The 23,723-nt window shown below is 40.9% G+C and overlaps 1 protein-coding gene across 6 annotated transcripts in view; it reads left to right on the top strand.

Moving 5' to 3' along the window:
• GLI3 (GLI family zinc finger 3) overlaps positions 1-23,723 on the top strand; it is a 209,192-nt gene that overhangs the window by 162,132 nt on the left and 23,337 nt on the right. For 5 of the 6 annotated variants that reach the window (XM_048297423.1, XM_048297432.1, XM_048297441.1 and 2 more), the window contains 3 exons: positions 2,778-2,994; positions 4,426-4,542; positions 5,866-6,006. In XM_048297423.1, the coding sequence (XP_048153380.1) occupies positions 2,778-2,994; positions 4,426-4,542; positions 5,866-6,006 (475 nt within the window). The remainder of the gene's footprint in view (positions 1-2,777; positions 2,995-4,425; positions 4,543-5,865; positions 6,007-23,723) is intronic. The other variant, XM_048297460.1, reaches the window with a different exon arrangement.

Genomic DNA, 23,723 nt, shown 5'->3' with positions numbered 1-23,723 from the left:
CCTCTCAATCACCTTCTCATTTCATTCTGAGGTGTTTGAAGTTTGGAGGTAGAGGGAATGAAGTACAGGTTGTCAGGCTCCATAGGAAAATCCTAGTCCCTTAGACTCGACCCTTGCTGATGAGCACAGGATCAAAGAAAGATACTAAAGAAAAAACGACTCCTCCTTCCCCTAGCACATCTGTCCAGCTGTGTCTTAATGCATCTGCTGCTGCTATCGCTGTTTTCCGGTAAGAACCTCCAGCTAAGATGATGTCTATCTCCTCTATTGTATTCAATAGTTTTGTCAATGCCTGGCTTAGCATCCTCTTTCTGCATACTGCTTGTACAGTGTTAGGACAGGCGTAGATAACAAGGACATCTCCATGAGGTAAAATCTCTCGTTTTGGTGGAAGCCATTTTAATTTATGTAGGGAGGGGAACAGCAAGTATGCTTACTTAATATTTAAGCACTGCACTGCTTGAGTCATACAATTGTCTTTTTGCCATGTAGGATCTAAACAACATTACCAGTATTTTGAACCTGGACTTCTGAAGCTAGGTATTGTTGTGCATAGTCAAATGGAAAAAAAGTAAAAAACCCCCCAAAACCCAACCTGTATTTCCAAGGCTGCTATGTGCTTGTAACTGCCAATGAAATCAGACCACTTATTTTTTCCTTTTAAACTGACTCATCTGAAGGGTGAAAGTGTCCTAGGCTTTAACCGCTCACAGAGAAATAAAACACCTCACTCAAACTGTTTGTGTTTTGTTTGTTGATCTTGGTGAATTTGACAGCATCTTCCAGGATGGTGCTGTCTAGTGTTTGAAGTGTATGAGGTGAACTCATGGTGTATGTGTGGAAGCAAAAAGCACCAGGGTATAGTAAGGAGGCTTTTTTTTCAGCCTCATGTATGGCAGTGTAATTGTGTGGTTTTTAATGAGCAGACCAGAGTAGTTACACTTAGTAATGTTTGTTCACTAAAAAGGAAAAGGGGTGTTAAATCATTATGTTCTTTGATGAATGGCTTGTACACTGAAGAATAAATTGAACAAACTGGCATAGAGCTCAGTGAACATGAAATCAGCTATTAGAAGAAAGCTTGTGAACAAATTCTGAGCCTGATATGCATCTTTTGATTAATGTCCTATTAATCATCCATAGTGGCTACCTTAGCTAAGTCATGCTGTAATCATTCATGGTTGCTTACAGGAACACTAGCAGGGACTATAGAGCTTCAATAACTGAATATTATTACTGATTTCTCCCTAACTCTTGCTGTGAACAATTACTGTTTTCACTATGTTTCTGCCTCCCTTTATTAGAAATAATACAATGCAGAATGAAAAGAGAGTTCCTCAAAGACCAGTAAAATTCTCCCAGGGTATTCTTAATGATATTCTGTCCTAAATGGGCAAACTATTGTAATGCAGAGCTCTCACCAGGAATAATAGTAATGTAATCACATTGAAGCTGTCTTTTTGTGGGTTGTAGTCAAACAGACAAAATGTACAGTCATATTAAAGAACACAGAATTTTTGTAGAATTATTACTTTAAATGGTTGAAATTATTTTGACTCTTTGTATCACAGTATTTTCAGTTAATGCACTTAACAGCAACAGCAATTAAGGCTCCAGACTGTTAATTTGGATAAATTTGACATTAGAAGAAGCCTTGACTCTTGGAAGGTATAATGCCTGCACCCCTCTCTTTTAAGACCAAATGTTTTAAATTCCTATGGCTCTTTTGAAGTCTGGTAGTTCAGTGTATTTTTTTTTTTAATCAATGAATATTCTTTTTCTTTTTTTTTTTTTTCCCCTTTATTATTGGAAGTTGTTGGCAAATATTTACAGGAGGATTTCTTATTCCTGTGCGTGAAGATTTAGTTCCACACCATTTATTTCTCAAGTGTGACACAAAGAATGCTTTTGCACTAGCCACAAAATAGGTCCTTAGATGGCAGTGTAATTTCCTCCTAAGTCACTGTGGTCTGGGAAATACGGTGAAGTAATGAAGTGATGACGGGTATTAACATGTATAATGGGCTTAATAGACGTTTAGTGTTGTTTAACTGGAAGAAGGAGAAGTGCTTTCCCATTGGAATATTTCTACATTGGAAGTCATTGATCACCAATTTCAGAGGGGAAAGGTTAATCCATCAGTTTCTGTAACCAAACGGCACTGATGGAAATTCTTTAGGTGACATTCTGGATGAACTGGGCTTTCCATCTCTGCAAACAAATGAGTGATATGACAAGCATGGTGTTCAGAACACATTTAACCAATTGATTTTCTCTCCTCTTGTAATAAGATCTAGAGACATATGAAAGAGCGTAGCATGAGCCAAGATTAAAGGAACTGCTTCATACACAAGAACATAAGGGAACTGCATTATCAATAAAAGTACTATAAAGAATGTAGGCACCCATTCTTTTTCTTTATATAAAGTTTGTTATTGCAATAAATAGCTGTTATTGAACTGTCTGCCTTTTATTTCAGTTTTTCTGAATTTTATTTCAGTCAGCTTTCTGTGGTTTCCTGGTAGAGGTTAGGAAAAAATGTTACGTTTTGTTATGGTATCATTTTTCTATTCACTAGTAAATCCAGGGCAACTCTGGATTTAAAATCAGGATTTATCATCCTTTGGGGCATGAAGAAGGATATGAGCGGGAGGGGAAAGTCTGTTCAAGTGGTTTAAAGATATGAAATATATTTAAAGGTTTAATCTGTATGGTTCCTTACTGAAATGATCCTCATCTTTTTCCTCCCTCTTCCCTCCTTTTTCTCCCAAATTCAGCCCTGCTCTGAGTTTCACATACCCTCCTACACCAGTATCCCTCCAGCAAATGCATCAGCAAATTATAAGTCGTCAGCAAACCCTAGGTTCAGCCTTTGGACACAGCCCTCCACTCATCCATCCTGCTCCAACTTTTCCTACCCAGAGACCTATCCCTGGCATCCCCAGTGTCCTGAACCCTGTCCAGGTCAGCTCTGGACCTTCTGAGTCCACACAGGTGAGAGGCAACAAAAGAAACCTTTACACCCCATTAATTTAAAAATTAAATAAATGGCATTGTCTCGATGGCAATTAATCACCGCTGTCACTGAGACCCTTTGATAACAGTTTTCTTGTAGCTCTAGCATTTGCAGTCACTTCATTATGAATCACAGGAGTGTTGGTGCAGTTCCTGATTGGTAGTGTGCTTTTTAGTCCTCATAAATATTCCAGTGTGCTGCAGCAGCTTCTCCTTCCAAACTGCCTCTCCTCGATCTTACACAGGAATTTAGTAGAGGTGGGGAGTAAGAAACAGGGCAAAACACATCAGAACCCCAATGTTTTAAAGATTAGCAGCTTCACCTTCAAATTAGGCTAACCGTAGGATACACAGGGTCATATTCTGCCCTCCCTGTACAGCTGTGAGTAACTTGAAGCGAGTAATTCTGTGAGCAAGAGAGTAACTCAAAGATAGTGAAGAGGTCTGAAGGTTTTTTTCTCTGATTCGTGCAAAATTATACTTACTGAGTTTGAATTAATCATTTCAGTGAGGCGTATTCTCAAAAGCTGGGGATGAGCAGCAGTGAATCAGGCCCCTAATGTGGAGTTTATCACGGTGTGTGATTTGCCTGTTATTAACTAGTTCTATTTGTTTCTAGATGACCTAGAATAGGTTATTTATCTGTCTGGAAGCTGTTTTTCTCCTGGCTAGCTTTTACAAATGTAGAGGAAGAACATACTGCTGTAGAAAACATATTGATTTTTTTGTGGGGTCCCTGCAAGTTCAGATATCTCTAAAAGATCTCTGGATTCCTACAAGATCCATTTGCAGGTGTAGATAATGGTGTTCAGTCGAGCACAGGAGACAAACAAGATTCTGGCCTGTTTATGTCAGCTATTTTGCTATTAAATTGTGAGAATCCAGGACTTCATCTAGGATTTTTTGGCTGAGTCTCACACTAGTGTGCAGTTTTTCTTCCTATCCACCCATTATAATGGGAAACATAGTGAAGGAGCTGATATCTTGTGTGCAGATATTAAATGCAAAACCTTTCCTTCAAGTGTGAAAAAAGAAATGTTTCTCTTGTGTTTATTTGAGCATGCTGTGATTTTGCCTTTCCAAAGTTGTCATTAAGTGGAAAATCAAGTTCTTCCTACCTCTCATCACTCTGACAAAACCAGCATTGGTTTGTAGCAAGCAATTTCATCAAATGCTCCCCTTCCCACTCCCTCCCTGCTCCGCTACAAGGTTGAGCAATGCAGCTCTTCCATGAGTTAATGCTGTATAATTGAAGAACAATGTAATTGTATATCCAATATAATTAACAGTGCAGCTTCTCCATACGAAGTTGCTGAGCAGGTGCTGCATATTTTTGTTTGGAGCCACATATTTATCACCGTCTAATTTTGTCTTCTTCTGGGGGGGAAAAAAACCTCCACCTGCCTGCAGCAGAATAAACCCACAAGCGAATCTGCAGTGAGCAGCACAGGAGATCCCATGCACAACAAGCGCTCCAAGATAAAGCCTGACGAGGACCTCCCCAGCCCGGGAGCAGGAAGCATGCAGGTATGGCAGCCAGGTTCCAGTCATGAGCCTTCCCTCTTGCTGTTGGAGTGAAAATGAACCTTGCCTGTGGCACACGTTTTCAAGGCTCCTTGTACTTTGTGTACTGAGCACACAGGCAGCCTCGGCTTGTGGTAGCCAGGGCTAAATGGGAACAGCTCCTGGGGTGCAGGGTCAGTGACAGGATGAGGGCAGAGAGGAAGGAGGCTGATGGAGAGGTACCTCTGACCAGTCAGAGCATGCTCAACCCTCTGTTTGCCATGGAAAAGTGAACAAGAGACATTCAGGTCTTTATTAAGGACATGTCTTCTCTTCAGCAAAAGTACTTAAGGCTGCCTTGACTTTTGCTGGGTCTTAGCACTGTACTGCACTGAGGCCTCAGTGTCAGGCTCCAGTCTCATTTGCTGTACTTTCTATGCCAGTTAATGCCACTGGTTTTAGTAGAGGGACTCATGATTTACAGTGACTCAGGGGAGATGAGAGTCAGAGCCTCAGTCTTGTGAGTGAATCCATGAAAACAAAGCAGAGGTCTGCCTAAATCCTTCAACAGGTTTGAAATGGAAAAATAGCAGGAGTGCATAATCTGAACCAAATGTTTACACTAACATCTGACTCTTACCCTCAGCAAATAACAAGCTGGGGAGAATGAGGCACTCTGATGAACTGGAGGTGGGAAATTTAACCCCAAAATTAAATACTTTCTTCCCCCGCTCATTCCTTTCCTGCACATGTTATGGAAAAGAACAGCCTAACAAGTAGCTTGAAAGTTACTAGTCTGCTCTTGGAAAGCTTTTAGCATGCAAACCTGTTACTGTTTTAACAATGGAAACACACTGGATTACTGGTGATCCAATTTCTGTCCAACCCTAGTACTAAAATCAAATTCCAATTAATTCAACTATATTGAATAGTGCCTTTCACATTAGTGGTGCTGCTGAATCATGAAAGCCAGGTGCACAAATAACAAGCTGTTTAAATAAAGTATGAGGAAAGACAGGCCATTATGATTTATTTTTAATTGAAATGTAAAGGGAATTTTTTTAAGACATTCTCTGCATTGAGTACTTCTGGGAAAGAAAAATTTATTTTACATATATAGTTTGTAAATGGCTTCTGGCTTATCAGGCCTGTTTTGGGCTTCTGTATTTTGTAGAATGGAGTAGCATAGTGAAGTGAGAGTAAAATAATCCTCCCTCCCCCGCCTCCTCCACACACACACACCCCCATCATCTTTCTTTTAATGCTGAAATAATTCACTTTTCTTCCTCCTTGGTTTCAGAATTTCCTCTCTCTTCTTCTCACCCCTGTTTTTTTTCCTCTCTCCAGGAACAGCCAGAAGGAATGACCCTGGTAAAAGAGGAAGGGGACAAAGATGAAAGCAAACAGGAGCCTGAAGTGGTCTATGAGACAAACTGCCACTGGGAAGGCTGTTCCCGGGAGTTTGACACGCAGGAACAGCTAGTGCATGTAAGTTAATGGTATTCAGGAACTAGGTTTTAAAACTACGTGACCTTTTTCATGGGGGTCAGGTTCTCTGACCCTGTGCTGAGTCAAGTTTCTTAGCTAACAGAGCTGCAAACTGGAGAGGGGTTTATGAGTTTCTGAGAATAAAGAAAACTCGAAGCCACAGTGCTTGACCTGTTCAGTCAGCTAAAGCTTAGTGTAAAATTCAATAAAGTCTTCAACAGAGATTGTAATGGCTCTGATCCTGTAAGCCAGCAAACGCTATTTTGAGTTAGAGACTTTGATAGTTATTGAGTAATAGTAAGCTGGACATGAATGATTATTAACCTTTAGCCAAGTTTGATTTTTTTCTCCCCAAAGGGGCTGTAACAGTAGAAATGGGTGAGGGGAATTTTTTCCCTTCCCTAAGGGAGGTTTTGCTATCAATTTACTGTTGTGTGTAAACTGAAAGTGATTATTTGGCTAAATATATGGGAACTGAGTTACTTCAGTCCTTTTAGCAAAAGAAACCGTATAATCTTTTCTGTGCTACACCAAATATTAATTTTATCTCCCTTGTTTTTTATTCCTCTCTGCCACCTCTCTGAAATAAACAATTTGTACTGTTCGGTAGTGTTGTAAGATAGAAAGTGAGTGATCAAAATTCAGAATACAACCTGACAAGTGCAATCCCCCCACAATTCTAACCTCCTTTACTAGCAGCATCTCTCTTATTTACTGTCATCATAGAACATATTGAATACTCTGGAAAAAAACCTGAATTCCTAGTACAGAGTTGAGAGGAATATCTTCAGCAAATGAGCAGTGTGACAGAATTGTATTTAGTTTAGAAAACTGTTTAATATTTTACTGGACATCATGCAAAATCTATTGCAAAATGTGGAGAGTACTACTGAAATAGCTAGTTGAAAAATCTACTTTTTCACCCAAAATAAATAAAACCAAACCCACCATACATTTCCAAACACTATGCAAAGTGGTAAACTGAACCTGCAAAGCTGGCTTTGGTAAAGCAATGTCAGTTTTCACTTGCTGGAGTGCGAGAACCTCTTAGTGTTGCAGTTACTCATCAAGATGTATTTTCAGGTTCTTGTTATTATTAGGTAGTAGCAGCAGCAGTAACAACAATAATGATAAATGAAAGACTATCAAAAACTAAAATAATGTCCGAAATAGGACATTTTTCCAAGAATTCTTTGGAGACATATTGCACACCTAATTCCCTAGCATTTTAATAGGCCAAAATGAAATGTCTGGAGAAACTGTTTTGGTGTCACAGTACCTTTTTGGGAAGAAATGCCTTACAAATGGCTGCTGCAAGTGGTTTGACACATTTAAATTAAAAGATCAAATGTTGGTCTTTGAATTGATTCTGTGCAAACAGACAGTTGACATCATCTGGGGCTCTCCATAGTCTTTATATCTGCTAGTAATTGTAAGGCTGAAGCTTTATGATGCCTGGCAAACCCTTCAGTATTCAGAAATCATCCCAGTGATGATGATAAATAATAGACACAGAAATATATGTAATAAAAGAGAAATTCCGAATAAAGGTACCCTTGGCAATGAAAAAAAGAAAAAGGATTTTTTGATGTTTCAGGTGTAAAATTTAATGGAAATCCACTGAGCATGTTAGCTAATAGCTTGCTTTTGGTATTTTAAAGTGAATTATATTGATAAGGTGGTAGTTCAGTTGTTCTGGAGTTTTTTTAAATTAATTTGTTGGTTTTGGTGGGATTTTTATAGCAAATCTGCCTGCATTGTAATGGTCAACAGCAAGACTGAAAAAAGTGTATTTCTTATGCTTCTGAACAATGGCAACATCTGAAACAGGTTTCTCTAGACATAGAAAAGGAATATAAGAAGTTTTTCTATGACACAGGGAGTTCTTTTTGGCAGGATTCAGGTGTGTTATGATGGTGTTTAGGATTACAAGGTACAAGACTTGACTCCATACCCAGAAGACAATAAATTCATCATGGCAACCATCACATTTAAGTAGCACAAATTATGCTGTAAGAGTCAGCGGGATTCAGCGATGGGGCCATGGTTTGTGATTTCTTTTGCTGCTCTGGCAGAGCCCTGCTGTGGGGACTCGAGCAAGTTATTTCTGCCCAGAATTGCAAAGGCCTTTAGACATCTAACTCTGTTTGAAAGCCTGGCCGCTCACCCCAGTCTGCCTTTTGCACATTTTTTCTGCCCTTGATTGCCTCAGCCCTCTGATGTACATCTGCAGCAGCTAGGGAAATGAGGTCTGGTCTTGGCAGGGCTTCACAGGAGGGCAGTCCTGGTTTTGCCTAGGTGTGTCACTCTGGCAGAAAGGGCTCCATCCCTGAGCATTAGGTCCTTGAAAATCTCAGTGGAAAAAGTGGTGTGGCTCATGTATGCCTCCTATCCAAATACTGTGGACAAATCCAAGTAGATACAAATTGCTGTAGCTGCGCTTAAATCGGTGTCAGCACAGTTCTGAGTGCTGAGTGTGTGGCATGTGCATGTGTATGCCTGAACCAGGCACGGGCAGGGTGTGTCTCAGGGCCTGTGCCCACGCTTGGCTCAGCAGCACTGAGACTGTGGTACCAGCTGGAGGCCTCGCCAAGCCTGGAGCCTGCCGGTGCCAGACACTGCTCAAACGGGAGAAGGGATGCACCTGACATGGGCACAAGGTCACAAGGTGCACCCTGCAGCTGCGGGACCACATACATCGGGCTGTTTGTGCTGTCTGGAGCTACCTGAGCCTTCTCATGTGCAGGTAGGACTAGAGATAGGTTCATGCTGTTAACCTTCAGATCTGGCAGCAGAGTTCTGCCACCATGCCTCTCCTGGCTGCACGTGCTGCTGCTCACCTGGTGATCCCCAACCCACTGGCTGACTCAGCAGAGCCTGAGCTGCTCCAGCTAAGCTTGAAGAGCTTGAAGGTTTGGAAGTAAGGTGCTGGACAGGATGTCAAAAGTATAGATAACCATCCTGTTTTGTTGATTCTGCTGTGGGGTAGTAATCACCAATACAGGGGCAACTGGCATAGATAAAGGCAGTAAAGGCTTAAATTGCCCTAGCAAGACTTATCCAGATAACATCTGCCATCTTGTCCAATGGCACAGGACAGCCTGTTATCCAAGCCTTGCTTCCCAATGCACTGAAATTTTAGAGGAACTGCAGTGTTAAGCGATGGAAGTGTTTCTAGATGTTTGGTTTGTTTCCTCAAGGGTTAGGTAACTCTATGTGAGTTCTAGTCATGCCAGATTGAGCAGAGCTTCAAAAAACTTTTCCACAACACATAGTGCACACAGTTCATGGTATACATTTCATTACTCCCCCTATGAATAGGGTGTGTATACAAGCACATATGCATGTGTTTTGAAAAAGGTAAATATGAGTTTGTGTATATTCTGCTCTTTCTGTCACATAAGGATAGCTTTGTCATCTTTTGGGGAATTATGAGATGTGATTTACTTCGAAATCAACTGTAGGTGAATCAGCATTACAAAGTGATGTGTTACATAGCATGTATGAAGTGGTAAATGCAAACAAAATCTGTGTCTAAATATGTGGTATAGCTTTAGAGCAGAAATTTCAATGTCGTGCACAATAGTCAGCATTTGATGTTATTTTTCTGCATTTCTGTAGCAAAGTCCTGCAGTTATTAGTGTAAAATGTGGCTGCCAGTGAAAGCGTTCTTAGGCCCCAATGTTTTCTGACTGAATTTATGGACAGAACCTGAGCTGCTATGAATAAATAAGTGAAAAGCTACTTAGAGAATCATTATTGACCCACCCAGAAGGGATGACTGAAATGATTTTGGCACGGGTGCTCTTATTTTCAAGTGATATGTGCCACTTAGAATTCAGCATGGTTAAATTTTCATGATGCATACACCAAAAGGCAAGGTGTTAAACCATCTGACGCTCTGCCTTATTTATAACACCTATCCATCCTTCCTCTCCCCCCCACCTCCTCTCTTACAGTTAATAGAAAGATTCATGATTCTTCATGGTTGTCTATCTAGCGTCTGACAGTACCGACTGCACTGCTAAAGCAAGTCACTATCTATAATTGATATCCTTCTATGGAATAGGGTACTGGCTGCAATTGAAGGGTTTTGCTGAAAGCTCTTAAATCCTGACAAGTTCTGCCCTTGTTCTGGTTGTCGCTGAGCTGCACTGCTGAGATCCCAGGGTTATTTGAAGTTGATGCAAAAGGGGTGCGTGTGTTGCACATTAGCAAGACACAAAGTTGGCGAGCCACGTTAGAGCTGCCACTGCATTCACCCGCCAGGTAGTCTTATTTACAGTGCATCGCACTCTTGAAAAGGCTGGTTACATTACTGTTTGAAATGTGTATTATAGGTTTCTTTCTTTCCCTTTTTTCTTCTCCTCAAAAAATTAAAAAAAGATCTTATTTATTTTAAAGCCTCAGTTTGCTGCTGGGGTCTTTATCATTCAGCGTTTTAATTAATTTCTCTGCCCAGCGAGATATTATAATTGGGCTTAGCTGAGCTCAAGTTTGTTTTAAATATGCGAGCGCCTAGAAGCTAATAAGATATTGTATATATTTATAAATCTGCTTTTTGTTGCAGTTTGTCCTTTTTTTCCCCCAGAAATCAGTTTAAGAATAAAATATTGCAAAAGGGTTAGATGCTAAAGATAAACGTTTGTTTAAGAAAATTATCCTTCAAGGAAATGACTGAATTTATTGTTAAATATTAATACAATGGCAATCAGAAAAACGCAGTGCTGCCTATTTCTCATCCCCCTTGCTGCGTAGCCTTGATGATAATTATTTTTTATTCAAAAACATGCTTGAAGAACTGTAGAGCTATTTTTTATTAGTGTTTTCTCCTTAATTGTACAGCAATAAAATTCTCTCATTGTTGTTACATTTGATTAGACAAGATCAAAAAGCCCTAAACTGACAGCAATGGCTTACATTCAGGATTCCATTTGCTGAGGTCTTCCTGCCTGTTTGCAAAGCCATGGTGACTGGAGCACTCCCCTGGCAATCCCTGGGGATTGTACTACTCCTTGCGGCTCCCTTCTTGCACCAGAGGGCAGCTGTTTTTGTTTTTCAGGTACCCACGTGTTCCCAAGGCATTGCAGTGCACTGAGGGTACCCAAAAGAACCATTACGTGTAATTCTGAGACTGGAGTTTCTTAATGTTCTTGCTCTCTGTTCCTACAGAAGAGGGTGGACTCAACCCTGACCGACAGAATTTGGCCAGCCATCTGTGGAGACTTACATAAACCCCAAACTGTGCCCACAGCCAGCCTCTGCTCAGGTTTTACAGCATCTGTGAAGTGCCGCCACACCTTAATCAATCCTGTGCAGCTCAAAACACTTAAGATCATCAGGAGGTGGGGAACACAGCACTCTGAAGGATTAGTCCTCTTTCCAGTGGCTGATTTTGGATGCCCAGAAATAAGGACACTCAAAGTCAATAGATTTGAAAGTCTCATTTCCTCTGCTACTGTGGTGTCTTTAGCCTTTGGCTTCTTCCTCAGCTCCTCTCCTGCAGGAGAGCCATAGGTAAGGACTGGAGAGAGCTTCACCACTCTTCTCTAAACAGAGATCCAACTGCAATAGGAGGATAAGCCAGATTAAAGCAGTTCCCCTGAGTGTCAGCTACAGTGCAGCAGACCTGTTAGTGACCCTGAGAGTTGCACATTGCCCACCACTTGCAAGAGGGGAAACTGCCCTGTAAGCAAGGAGCCCCAAGCTGCCAAAGCCAAGCAGGTGCTGGGTGCAGCTGTGAGCAGGCATCTGCGCTGTGGAGGCATTTGCTCACATCTGGCCCAACAAGTAGATTATCCTTCATGCATTAGTGGTTTCTTTTCTCTAGGTCCTGCAGGTGTGCTTGCAAACTGGTTGTGGTGCAGATGAAATCCCAGCTTTGTGAAGCAAGTCCCTTACAATCCCAAAGAGGTGTAATCACACATCCCAGTTTGCATGCTTTTCGAAATATGTTCGGGGATTTACTTAGTTTTTAATTCTTCTTTGCAGAGGCAGTTTTCAGTGCATTTTCATTATAGTTTATTTGGCTCTAGCACAGTAACACAGAGAAGCCTCAGCCCATTCACAGGCTCATTGTGCATGGCAGTGACAGCTACTGCCCTGAAAGGTTCAGGAATGTTTCCTTTAAATTGCAAAGAGTAAGGACTAGATAAGAACATGAAATCCATTATAGTAATAATTTTTTTCCTGACAAAAGAAGAATGTTTTACATACAGCAGCAAAGGGGGTTTTGTTGGAGGTTTTATTCTGTTTCACCTTGGTTTATTTTTTACTCACTTGCATCTGGACCCTAGCTCATACTTGGAGAAGCAGTGCTGTGGACAAAAGAAATCAGTTCTTAAAGTGAGACAAGCCCAAGGCTTGGGCTGAAAATTGGGACAACTTGGAGAAGGCAGGGAGTTGTTTCAGTGGCAAGAAAGTGCCATGGGAAGGCTTTTTTCTGTTTGTCCATCTCCGCAATGTATTTGATCTTTGTAGCTATGGGGGTACTACAAGGGAAAGGAAGAAGACGAAGAGAAAGGAAGAAGAGCTTATAGCAAATAATCATAAGAAACATCTGTACAGAAGTTTTTAGATTTTGAAATCTCTTCCTCATTACCTGTTTAAAGGCTGAGTTCTAATTAAGACACCGCCTTACTGTGCTGGATTATAAGCTGCTGAACCCATCCTTTTGAACTGTGCCAGAATTGTTGAATTGTTTATAGGCCAGCAATTTATTAGATGGCATAGCAAAGCTGGTAAGCAGATCTGTGCCCTTGAGAGCATGTTCATTCTCTCTTGGTTTCTGTCTGGGTACCTAACACAGGCTTGTTTAAATTAAGCAAGTCTTTAACCCCCATCAAAGGTATCCATGTAAGTGCTGTTGGGTTTTAAGGTTAAGTAACCACAGACAGACCTCACTGCTCTTCAGGAGCCCCCAGGCTCTGGCACAGCCCCTGCTTGTGCTTCTCAGCACATCCTTGTTCTGCATCAGTCACCGTGATGCCCTTTGCCTCCCAGCAGTGTTAAAAGTCATCAGTGCTGCCTTGTGAAGAGATCATACTCACTCTGGGCTTGACCCAAAGGCCAGCTGTGCTTTGGCTCAGGTCCTCTTAAGCACTCCACTACACAAGTGCATCAGCAGTCTCCCTGCCTAGAGTCTGGCTTTTGATGAATCATAGAGGAGAAGGGGGAAAAAATAATGTGGGGATTTCTCTTTTGATAGAGAAAGGTTTACAACAAAATAAATCCACCCTAATCTGTGAAGTATTAAGAGGGGATTTAGAGAGAGAAATGTAATAATTTTTTTATTTAAATTCCTCTGTAATTAGCATTTCTTTCACAGCATTAGGAAAACTTGTTGTTAGTCTGCTGATGCTACGGCTTCTGTTCGTATGAGTTACCAAAGTCATTGTCTTTGAATTGGTATCCCTGAAAGGGTTTGCTAAACTGTGACATGTCCTTTAAATAACACTTGTTTTTCACTATTGTAGGTAGAGACAAGCAGTGCTCCCCCTGTGCCCTGGGAAGTTACTCTACCCACTCCACCCATAATAAGTGGGCACTTGGGTGGAAAGGGCTGTGCAGGGTTTGACTTTGGTCCGTGCTTTTAATCACACAGAACTATTCAAGTAGTTTGTGGATATACATACTTACTTGAGAGCAAGCATGCCTGAGAGTTCAGGTGGTGAATTCTTCCAAGTTACTGATATTTTATAGGTGACTTCCACTTTTGGGGAGAAATGTAGAATAAAAAGCTGCCAGCCTAGTCCCAGGGGAGCCCATGCTGACTGAATGACAAACACATAGGCAAGAGTAAAGCTGCAAACTGAGTTGATTCTTCAGCTCCTGAGTCTTGTTGGCACATCATGGAGAAGAGAGAAAAGGGAAGTCCCTGCCTGCCTTTATTTTGGTGCCTCAGAGCTGCAAGGGGGGCTGGGCTTGTGCATGGACTTCAGGTACCTTTCAGTCCTGACCAAAGGACCAGGACAAAGCAGACTGACCTGGGAAGAACTGTTCTTTCTGTGCAGTTTTTTCATGCCTTGCTGTTGTTAAGTGATTTGATGTTACATAGCTTGTGTTATTAGCCAGTGGAAGATCTGTCTTATGTGTTTGGTGTGGTATGTCTCTGCACTGCTTTTGTCACCCATATTCTACCTAAAAATCTACCCATAGTAAACCAATCCTGGGAAGAATAGAAATCTGTGAGTGCTGGCTCAGCTGCATGTGGAAATGTTTTTTCTGAGACAGAAGTGGCAGATCAGCATGTGCAAATGGAGGCAGAGACAGGCAAGTTAAATACAGGCATGAGTGAAGTTTCTGCATTTGGGTTTGAGAGGGCTGGGCTGCATGGATTCATTTTTGCAGTCTCTATTGTTTGTGTAACCTCTTAATAGAAAGAAAAAGAAAAAAGAAAAGCTGATGAGCCTTTTATCATGGGGAAACAAATCTAGCGTTTTCCCTTGCTTAAACTTTAGTGTGAGCGTGACTTTTCTTCAAGGTGTCGAGTACCTAATCTGTAAAATGAATGGGTGGTGGTTTTGTCAGGAGTGGGTCCTCTGGTGGCTTGCATTGTAGGTATGAGGTCTGCATATACCATTCTTATGTGTATCACAGGGCTGAGATGCCGCAGTTCTTCGTGAGATAAAGTAGTCAAGCTGAAAATGAAACAAAGCTCCAACTGTATCCCTCCTTGTGTTTAGCAGAGATAAACTACAGTGGAGTCTCAGTGCTGCTCCGTTTGGCTTCTGGCAGCAGCTTTAATTGGTAAAATGCAGATTTTTTTTTTGATCAAGAGAGGATTATTCTTGTTATCAGTCTGGAGCATCTTATTTCAAGATGAAAAGGCTTCGCTGAATTACAGATGCCAACATTTTTACAAAGCACTTTGGCGATTGACATCTCAAAGAGAAAGTATGATTTATTAGCCTATAATGGCTAACACTCAGCACTGGGCTAGGTCCCACTGATTTGTGAAATTGCTTAATATGAATTGCCTTTTTGTGCAATTCAAGCCCCAGGTTTTTCAAATAAACTTAGAATGTAAAGTGTATGAAACATTACATACCTGAAAAGGGAGAAGGGTAATGGGACTGTGTTGCTAAAAAGAAAAGAAAGGCAAAAGGAAGAAAAGGATAAAGAAAGAAAGAGAGAGAATGAAAGAAAAAGAGAAGGAAAAGAGACAGAAAAAAATAGAAAGACCTATTTCTAAATCCATCTTGGTGGTGCTTTTTTACAGTAGTTTGGTTGAAATGTTGGCAGGGTAAAGATTAATAACAAGTCTTGTCGCTATCAGTACTTGCTTGTCGATTCTCTGTAACAAGGCTGTCTGTTCAGCATGGAAATTATTGATTAAATAAAAATTGCTATTAGATTGTGATGTGATCCATAATCACAAACAATGGTGGACATTCTTCTTTCAGATCCCAAGCCATGCATCAAGTTTTTCCTTGCAGCAATTTATATTGTGCTGACACTCGCACCCATTAGGCTTTTATCCTCTCCTACATGTGCCAAGAAAGCACGAAAAGAAAGAACAGCAGCAGCACAGCAGCAGGTAGGCACTCACTAAATTTTCAGAGAGAAGCACAATACAGACAAGTGTGTCCTTTGCTTCTGGTTAGCACCTTACCTCAGCAGCGATTCCTGCCAGATAAGGGCAACACACCTTGAATGCATCCAGGGAGGTCCAGTATAGTTTGCATGGGGGAGGGTTGTGGTGTATTATTTTAGGATTCTGTAGCATGAAGGACAAGTGTCTTTCCTGTATTTATTTAGCTCTGATGCTTCCTAATTTGAGGAATCCAGGATTGGAGCACATCACTTAGAACTGCATTACTTTAGGCTGAATTAATTAAAGATAATATCTCACTCTTCACAGCACATGTGAGCATGGTACCAACTTTCTTTCTCCTGTGAAAGCCTTTGTCTAAAACTAAAGGAAACTTAGTGAAAAAAAATTTTGAGAGTTTGGCTACTTATAGGAGCTTCTCTGTCCCTTTGTTTCAGAATACCTTAAACAACATATGTATGTCAGAACTGATCAAGCCCACCTGGCCTGGCTGCTAGGGAGAGGCATTCCTGTAGCTCTGGTCTGTTCATTGCAGAGTGTTTTGCCAGTTACCAGCATCAGGCAGGATGTTCTGTACCTCTGTGCAAGAGCTGAGAGTAGAGAATCTTAATACACTGTGATTATGCAGTGGTTTTGTTGTTTTTGTTAGTGTAAGTTTTCTTAAAGTGAAATGAAGGCTTTTTCCTTTAAACTGTTATCAGTGCTAATTATTGAGCAATGTATTGTACAATTTCTCTATCTCACTACCATTGGGGTAGTGTTTACATTTCTTTATTGTGCCTATATTATTGGTAATATCGCCTCAGATAACCAAGAAAACCCCGCCATTTGCCACATTATACTCAGATTTAAAGTGTATAACAGTGAGCTTACCTTACTCCATTATGCAGGGCAAGTGTGAAGTTTTCAGTCTTGGCCACTGTCATTTAAATGAAGAGACCACTTCATTTTGCAAAGTCAGAGTGTGTGCCTTGCACTCCTCCCTCCAGTGCAGCCACTCTCTCCGCATGGATCAGAGCCAAGGGATTACCAGCCAGGAAATTAATTGCCAAGGGGATTCTGACACTTCTGGTTAGTAAAAAAGCCTGAACAAAGAAGTGTGTTTTATGTGACGTTCTGAAGGTGCCAGGCTCCAGTTCTGATAAGTTTTTGGATGAGGAAGAGTTACATAGATACAGGACTGCCCTTTGGTTTGCTGCTGCAGATTTCTGTGGTTGACTGCCAGCACAAGTCTGTCCCATTCAGATGATGCCACAGTGGTATATAGGGGAAGATAGGAATCTTTGAGATAAACCAGACTATTTAGGATTGATTTTTAGTTACCAAAAGCCCTTGTAAGTTCACTGGAAGTCAATTAAAGTTAGTGTGTGGAATGCAGGGGCAGAAAAAAAATTTGCCTTGGCTCTCCTCTAAGTGTGTTAGGCGATACTCCCATGTTCTGCTAAGAAGTCCTGCACAGTTTTCATTGCAACAGCTCAAACATACATCCTTAGATACAACACAGGACTGTTTATGGCATGTATGAGAGGATAGAAAAATGTTATCCCATGGCAAAAAAAGATGAAAGAAGGTAATGCTGCTGCTGCTGCCTGAAATGTCAAGTGTTACTAACTGCTAAAATGGGACAGAGACCTTTGCTAGCCCTGAATTTGCTAGGATGTGACAGGTATGACCAAGCCTAGCATGGATGTAGAAGGGAAATTTTGAGTGGAAGTCTGGTAAAAAAACCCAAGGGGTGGGGGGTCTTAGAGCAGAAATAAACTGTTGCATGTGCTGAAGCTTGTTAGACATGTTTCTTGGAGGTGTTAGGAGGAAGAGCCCAAATTACTTCCTCCAATCCAGTTGTGATGTCGTGGCTTTAACACACTGCTGCTTCTGTCAGATACTGAGGCTGGATTAATTCTATCAGGATCTCCTCTGTGAGGAAATACATGTTAAAACATTTATTGCCTAGTAAAGATTTTGGCATTGCTTATCACTGCCAGCATTTTTCTTTGTAGTTTCTGTGAAAAGTGTTCTGTGTTTTTAAGTCACTATATTCCCAGTTTTTGTAGGGGTTTTTAGTGCCTTTCATTGCTAAACATGGATCAGGCACTATCTCTAATCTGAACTGCAGCTTTCATAGTTTATATATAAGGAGACACTAAGTGCATTTATTGAAAAAAAAGCTGTTGTTCAATAGTCTATTTCTGCAGACAAAGCACTGGTATTTTTATCATATGAACAATTTGTATGTGTCCATGTGGTAAGCATAAGGGCTCTCTTTACAAAAAATTAGAAAGATTTACTGATTGATTTACACAGGAAGATCCTGCTGAGGAATATATTTTCTTTCATTTTAAGTGGATCAGTGTTGGCTGTGCTGTAATTATAAAGTACTAAAAGTAGAATAAGATGCATGGTTTTACAAAATCTGGCCCAGGGTTAAACTAAAGGAGGTGCATGTTTTTCAGCAAGTCCTGTCTACATGCTTAGTGCTAGTGCCCATATGCTTAATGCACCCTGAAAAGCAGATCCCATTTAAATATCTGACTTATACATTGCTCTTTATCCCCTTTAGGAACAAAGGATATTCAGTAAAAGAGGCAGTGGTTTAACTTTTTCTTAAGGGATCGAGTATTTTGCTAATCTTTCTGCATAGATAGATGACCCATTGTAACACTCCTTGAGTTTGGAAGAATTCAAAATCTTGTTAAAATGGTACTTTTTAGTTTTTCCTTATTTTCTCTTGCTATAGCCTTTAGTAGGTTTCTAAGTTGGTTCATGGGATTAAGCAGTTTGTCTCTGCTAATAAAAAATTGTATAAAGCTGCTGTAATATACAGTTACATTGTAACTCAAAGAGCCTGTTGATTCTAAACTGGTTCCAGTATATTTCCAAACCCATGCACTAAAAGGCAGTGTAAATTTTAACAGATTTTTGTCATTACAGCCTTACAATTTTTATAAAACAGCTCTGTCTTTATGCATTCATTAGGAGCCCCAGCTGTTGGGATATTTTGCTGGGTACTTTTTTTCCTCCATTTTTTTTCTTCTCTAGGTATCTTTACTCTTGAGCTTTTATTTCTTGGCTGCACCACTCTGGCCTCTGCTGTGGAATGTAAAGATTATGAATCTCTTCCAATTTTATTTTCTTGTGAACATGCTCTATGTTAAAGGAGAATATTATTACTTTTAGCATGGTTTGAACCCACAGCTCAATAACTAACTATAAGAGTTGCTAAAGCCCCACTCCTGCAGAGAGCTCAGTGGTTTGGACCCAGTCAAATTTAATGGGCTCCAGGCTGCCATAAGAGCTCATGTCAGCAGAGCAGCTCACAGAACCAGGATCAGTGCATCTTGGCCAGGAGCAATGGCTGGAATTTATCAAAGCCAAACAATACGGGGGGAGAACAGTTAACTTCAGGTTTAATATATACAGCAGGTCTGATTTCCATTGAAGTCAGATGAGTTATGGTGGCAGGAAGGAGGCTATAGTTTTTTGTCTTCTGCAGAAATGTGGGAAAACATCCAAAGTATTTAGTTCTGCCTCGTGTGTGCTGGTGTGCTTCTGTCAAAAGCAGGAACAGTATTTTCATTCTTCATACTATTTGCAAATAAGATGAAATACCTTATAGTAATGCCTCTTTATGATTACTTCCTTCTCATGTGTGCTGGCAGGAGTCCTCTGTGGTCTGTCTTTGCCAGTGAGAAAAATCCAGAAATAGAATATATGCTTTTAAGTGTGCTACACTAATATCTGTAGCAGTGCTAAGTGTCGAGCTGTTTAAGTTTTTCAATTTTTTTTTAAGCTATGTCCTGTATGTTTTTGTTAAAGATTGTACACAGCTGTACGTGAGTTCGGATTTGTAAAGAAGAGTAAGCCATTGCTCGCCTTGGGTACTGCCTGTGAGGGAGATTTTTAACATGGTTTGCCTGGAAATTCTCCAGCAGTTGCACGTAAAATCAATTTTTATCCTTAAATGCAAAGATCATGAAGCAGAAAATTTCGTAGTTGAGCCTCAGGTGGTTTTCTCTCCTTCCATATTCAGCCACTCCTAGAAGGTATCAGGCAGTACATTTCCTAGGCAACATTCACTGGCAGTCTTAGAAGCAGTGAAGGGCAGATGTTTGGCCAGTCTTTACCCTCTTCCCCATACAACTGTAGGAAGACCTCTCCCCCGTTTGTGCACTACTGCTTTGACTAGTTTGAGAGAGGAATGTCTAATGGAGTTGACAGGAATGTGGAGCTCTTTGCAATGTGAATTTCCTCTCTTGTGAGCTTATGACTTGAACAGGCATTGCACCTCCTTGCAATCATGCTGTAGAGGTGTTTCCTGAAGGCAGGAGTCCTTCCTGCAGCTCAAGCTGTAGAACTCCTGCCTGTAGCCACTTCTCAGAAAGCCTGTGGGGAGAGCTTGGGTGCATGTGTGATGGAGAAGAATGAGAGAAAAGCAGGGAGACCAGGCTGAAGACCATCAGTGCAGAGCCAGGATTTGAGGAAAGACCACCGTCATTGGCAATTGCACTGTAAAGACCAACATTACAGTTTCATCACACAGTCAGCAGTGGGTCTTAAACCCTTCAGCAAATGGCCTTTGTCAACTTTCTTCTTCCAGCTGTGGTCTTTTGAGCCAAGTTTGAATTCTCTATCACTGGTGCACACTTCACCTGTCTTTTTTCTCCTCTGCTTTTCTTCTTGCTACTCTGCCTCTGGTCTCTTGTTTTATGCTGCAGGCACCAAATTACCCTGTATTTTTTTCATATGACCTTTACACAGAAGACAGGTGAAATGTAGGTGTAATTGGGGGACCTAAATGTGAAGAGCATTAAAAAAACAAAGTAGAAGTGAGCCAAACACATATATATAAGATTATTTTTGTAAAAGTGAATTCTGTGCATTGCTGAAGTCTTGGTAAAGTTGAAAGTTGTAATGGAGTTGTACCTGTGATGTTGCCTTTTAAAAAGGAAAAACTCTACAGCAAAAGGCTTTTGTGCAGTTAGCACAGCAGTTCAGATGCTCAGAGCAGCTCTCAGCTTGTGTGTCTCAAACACATACAGTTTACACCAAGAAAAATCCTGGAGCAAGTGGAAGTTGGAGGAGAGTTTGCCAGCACCCATGCAGTGGTGTGGAGCATGTAACACAGCCTGCAGGAGCTGTGCAGGGAGTGCTGCAGTGGAGGCAGCCAGGAGGGCAACTGGGAGAGCTGGGAAGCACTGCAGACAGCAGACAGGTAGGAAAAAGTGGTTGGGAGAAATACCAGGAGTGCTCAGCTTGTGGTTGGCCCCTTGTACCCTTCCAGGAGCAATTTAAGAGCACTTCTTCCCTTCTTCTCCCTTTAGGAGCTCCTTCATCCCAGTGCCCCAAGAACTCGTCATCCTCATGAAACCCTTTTGCATCTCTCCCTGCTTCAGCAGATCTCAGGAGAGTAGGGCTTCTCCTTGCAGAGCAGAGTTTTAACCAAAACATCCCTCTTTGAGAGCAATTGACTTGAGCATTTGGCTTGTGGTTTCTGCTACCAGTTCCTTCTCTGCTGCAGCCTCCTCACAAAAATGCAATTAGCCTGTCCTTGGGCAAGTCACAGATTGGGCAGATGGTTGAAGAGAGAGGTGGAGCTTTTTTTTTTTGTAACATTGCTAAAATGGGGAAGCTGTGATACTGTGCTTGAACCAAGGCAAATGTGACACAGAGCATCACTGCTGGTGGAGATGGTAAAGCCCAGTTATCATGGCAACATGTATTGAAAAATTACCTCTCGACAGCTGGAAAAAGAAAAAGAGTAAAAAAAGCTGGAATTCCTGTACCATACCAGCTTCTCCTATTAGCGTCCCAGCTAGTAATACAAGAATGCAAATTTCAAGAAAAACAAGGCACTTGATTTTTGACAGAGTTATGGAAGAGAACATCAGAGAAGAAACAAACCTTAGAGTCATCAAGGCACCTTTCCTACCACTGTAAAATTGGAATGATTAATGTCCACAACATTTATGTTGATGTCCTGGTAGAATCTCATTTATTAGATTTTCAGGTTTAGCAAATAAAGATGCAATTTCTACCCATTGCTTTATAGTTGCATGCTCTGACACAGGAAATCAAGGGAGAGCTGTAAAACATTGCCCTTGATGGCGCTGCATTTTGCTGCTAACAGACTTAACTGTACTGTATACGTGAATATATGTATATTAAATGAAACAAGAACAAGATGTGATCCTATTGGGAAAGAATCCCTCAATATCCCGTAAGTTCCATTCACTCCACAGAATATCCTGGAGCCTACCAAAAAGCTGTCCAAAACCTGGAAACAGATACAGGCTGAGGGAGTTTGTTCCCAGCCTGACGAGCAAGCTGTGTTTGCCCTGTTGGCATTCTGTCACATCCATACTGGATAACTACTATATCAGAGATTAAAAGAAGGTCATGCTGTATTATGAACCACTGTCTTTATTTTTAGGATTAGATAACTTTTCTCTTTTTTTCCCCCCCACTGATTCTCTTTATGTCCTAAGGGCAGGTCCTTTCTCTTGGGTCAGGAATGTAATAAGGCAGGTTTTCCTCTCTCCAGGATATTGTGTCTGTCTCACTGCGTTTAAATTGCCACAGAAAGCTCTTCTGAGCAAAATACAGTATTTTCTTTGTACAAGAGCCAATGATTGACGTATCCATGGGGACTTCTCTGTCTTTAGCTTTTAAACATACAAGTTGGATATGTTTAACCTATTGATAGGCAATGAAGGATTTACTGCAAGAGAACAAAAGGAAAAGCAGAAAGAAAATACCTTTTTTTTAATTGGGGGATTTAGAAATTTTATTGCTGTCGTTAGGGCAGCAAGATGAAAAACAATAACGAGACCTATATTTTCAGCTGAAAGAGGGAGGTGAAAAGCAAACAGTCCTGGTGAGCTGTGTCCTTTGAATTAGTATATTCCTATTTATTAGTAGTACAGTAGTACAGACTTCCCCAGTCCCATATGTAAAAAGTCATTTGATTCACCATGGTTAAAAAGCATTTGAGGCAAAAAGATGATTTCTGCTCAGCATACAGTAAACTCCACAAAATGCAGAAGTTCATTAGTTATTATTAGTTTGATCTCTCTTGGCCTTGTGCATTCCTTTCTTCTGAACTTGTATGCCCCATGAAACAGGGACAGTGTCTGTCCATGTGTTGCACTGAACCCCAGATCTTTTCTAAATTTTTAAATATGACTGTAAACCCAGTCTTCTCCCAGTGGCGGCTGTGCTGGTCCAGGAAAGCTGTTGACCCCAACTGTTTGTTGCAACATCTCTGAGGTTCCTTTCAGTCTACCATTTATTTGGGCATGCCCTCTCAGACCCTGGAGTCCTCCTTTCTTACTGTTTCCATCCTCTCTTCCAGCTGTTGGTTTCCATGCTGCCCTTCTCCTGTGCCTGTCATCCCTGTCCTTCTATGTACACAGGCTATCTCAAGTTATAAATCATCATAATTTTTCAGTTGACTTAGGCTTCTAGTTTTGATCCCTCCCTTTCTTCACTGATTTGCTATTGCCAGTTCTCAAGGGACAGAAATGGTATCCAGGACAGCACAGTAATAAATGAGCTTCAAGCATGAATTCGGCTGGAGTGCTGACTGGAGTCTCTTTTTATAATTAAGTATTAACAGTCATGGACCCAGAATTCAAATGTTAAGTTTGTAAAATAGGTAAGTTACATTTCCTATTTTCCATGTACTGCACTCGTTTTTGAAATAACCATTTTTTAATTGAAACTTTCTTTATGTAGTGATTTTTTTTCTTAATGAGTAAAACATTTTTAGTCACACTGGAGTTACAAATATTTGCAGTATATATATAACTGTGCTCATGAACAATTGTCACTCATGAACAAGTGACTACTTTTAGTAGAAATCAAAGATCTAAATACTTCTATGAATGTGGCCTTTAGATTTCCTGGGCCTTAAGTCTCTGCCTTTACTGTGGCCATGCTTTTATCCTGGTTTTGGCTGGGATAGAGTTAATTTTCGTCCTAGTAGCTGGTACATTCTGTGTTTTGGATTCAGTATGAGAATAAGGTTGATAACATAAGGTTTTAGTAGTTGCTGAGCAGTGCCTACTCTAAGTCAAGGACTTTTCAGTTTCCCATGCTCTTCCAGGGAGCAGGTGCACAAGAAGCTGGGAGGGTAGGCAGCCAGGAGCCGCTGAGCCAGACTGAC

The sequence above is a fragment of the Corvus hawaiiensis genome, chromosome 1 (assembly GCF_020740725.1).
Source record: "Corvus hawaiiensis isolate bCorHaw1 chromosome 1, bCorHaw1.pri.cur, whole genome shotgun sequence".
Lineage (NCBI taxonomy): Eukaryota > Metazoa > Chordata > Aves > Passeriformes > Corvidae > Corvus > Corvus hawaiiensis.
This window is presented reverse-complemented; position numbering and strand designations above follow the sequence as displayed.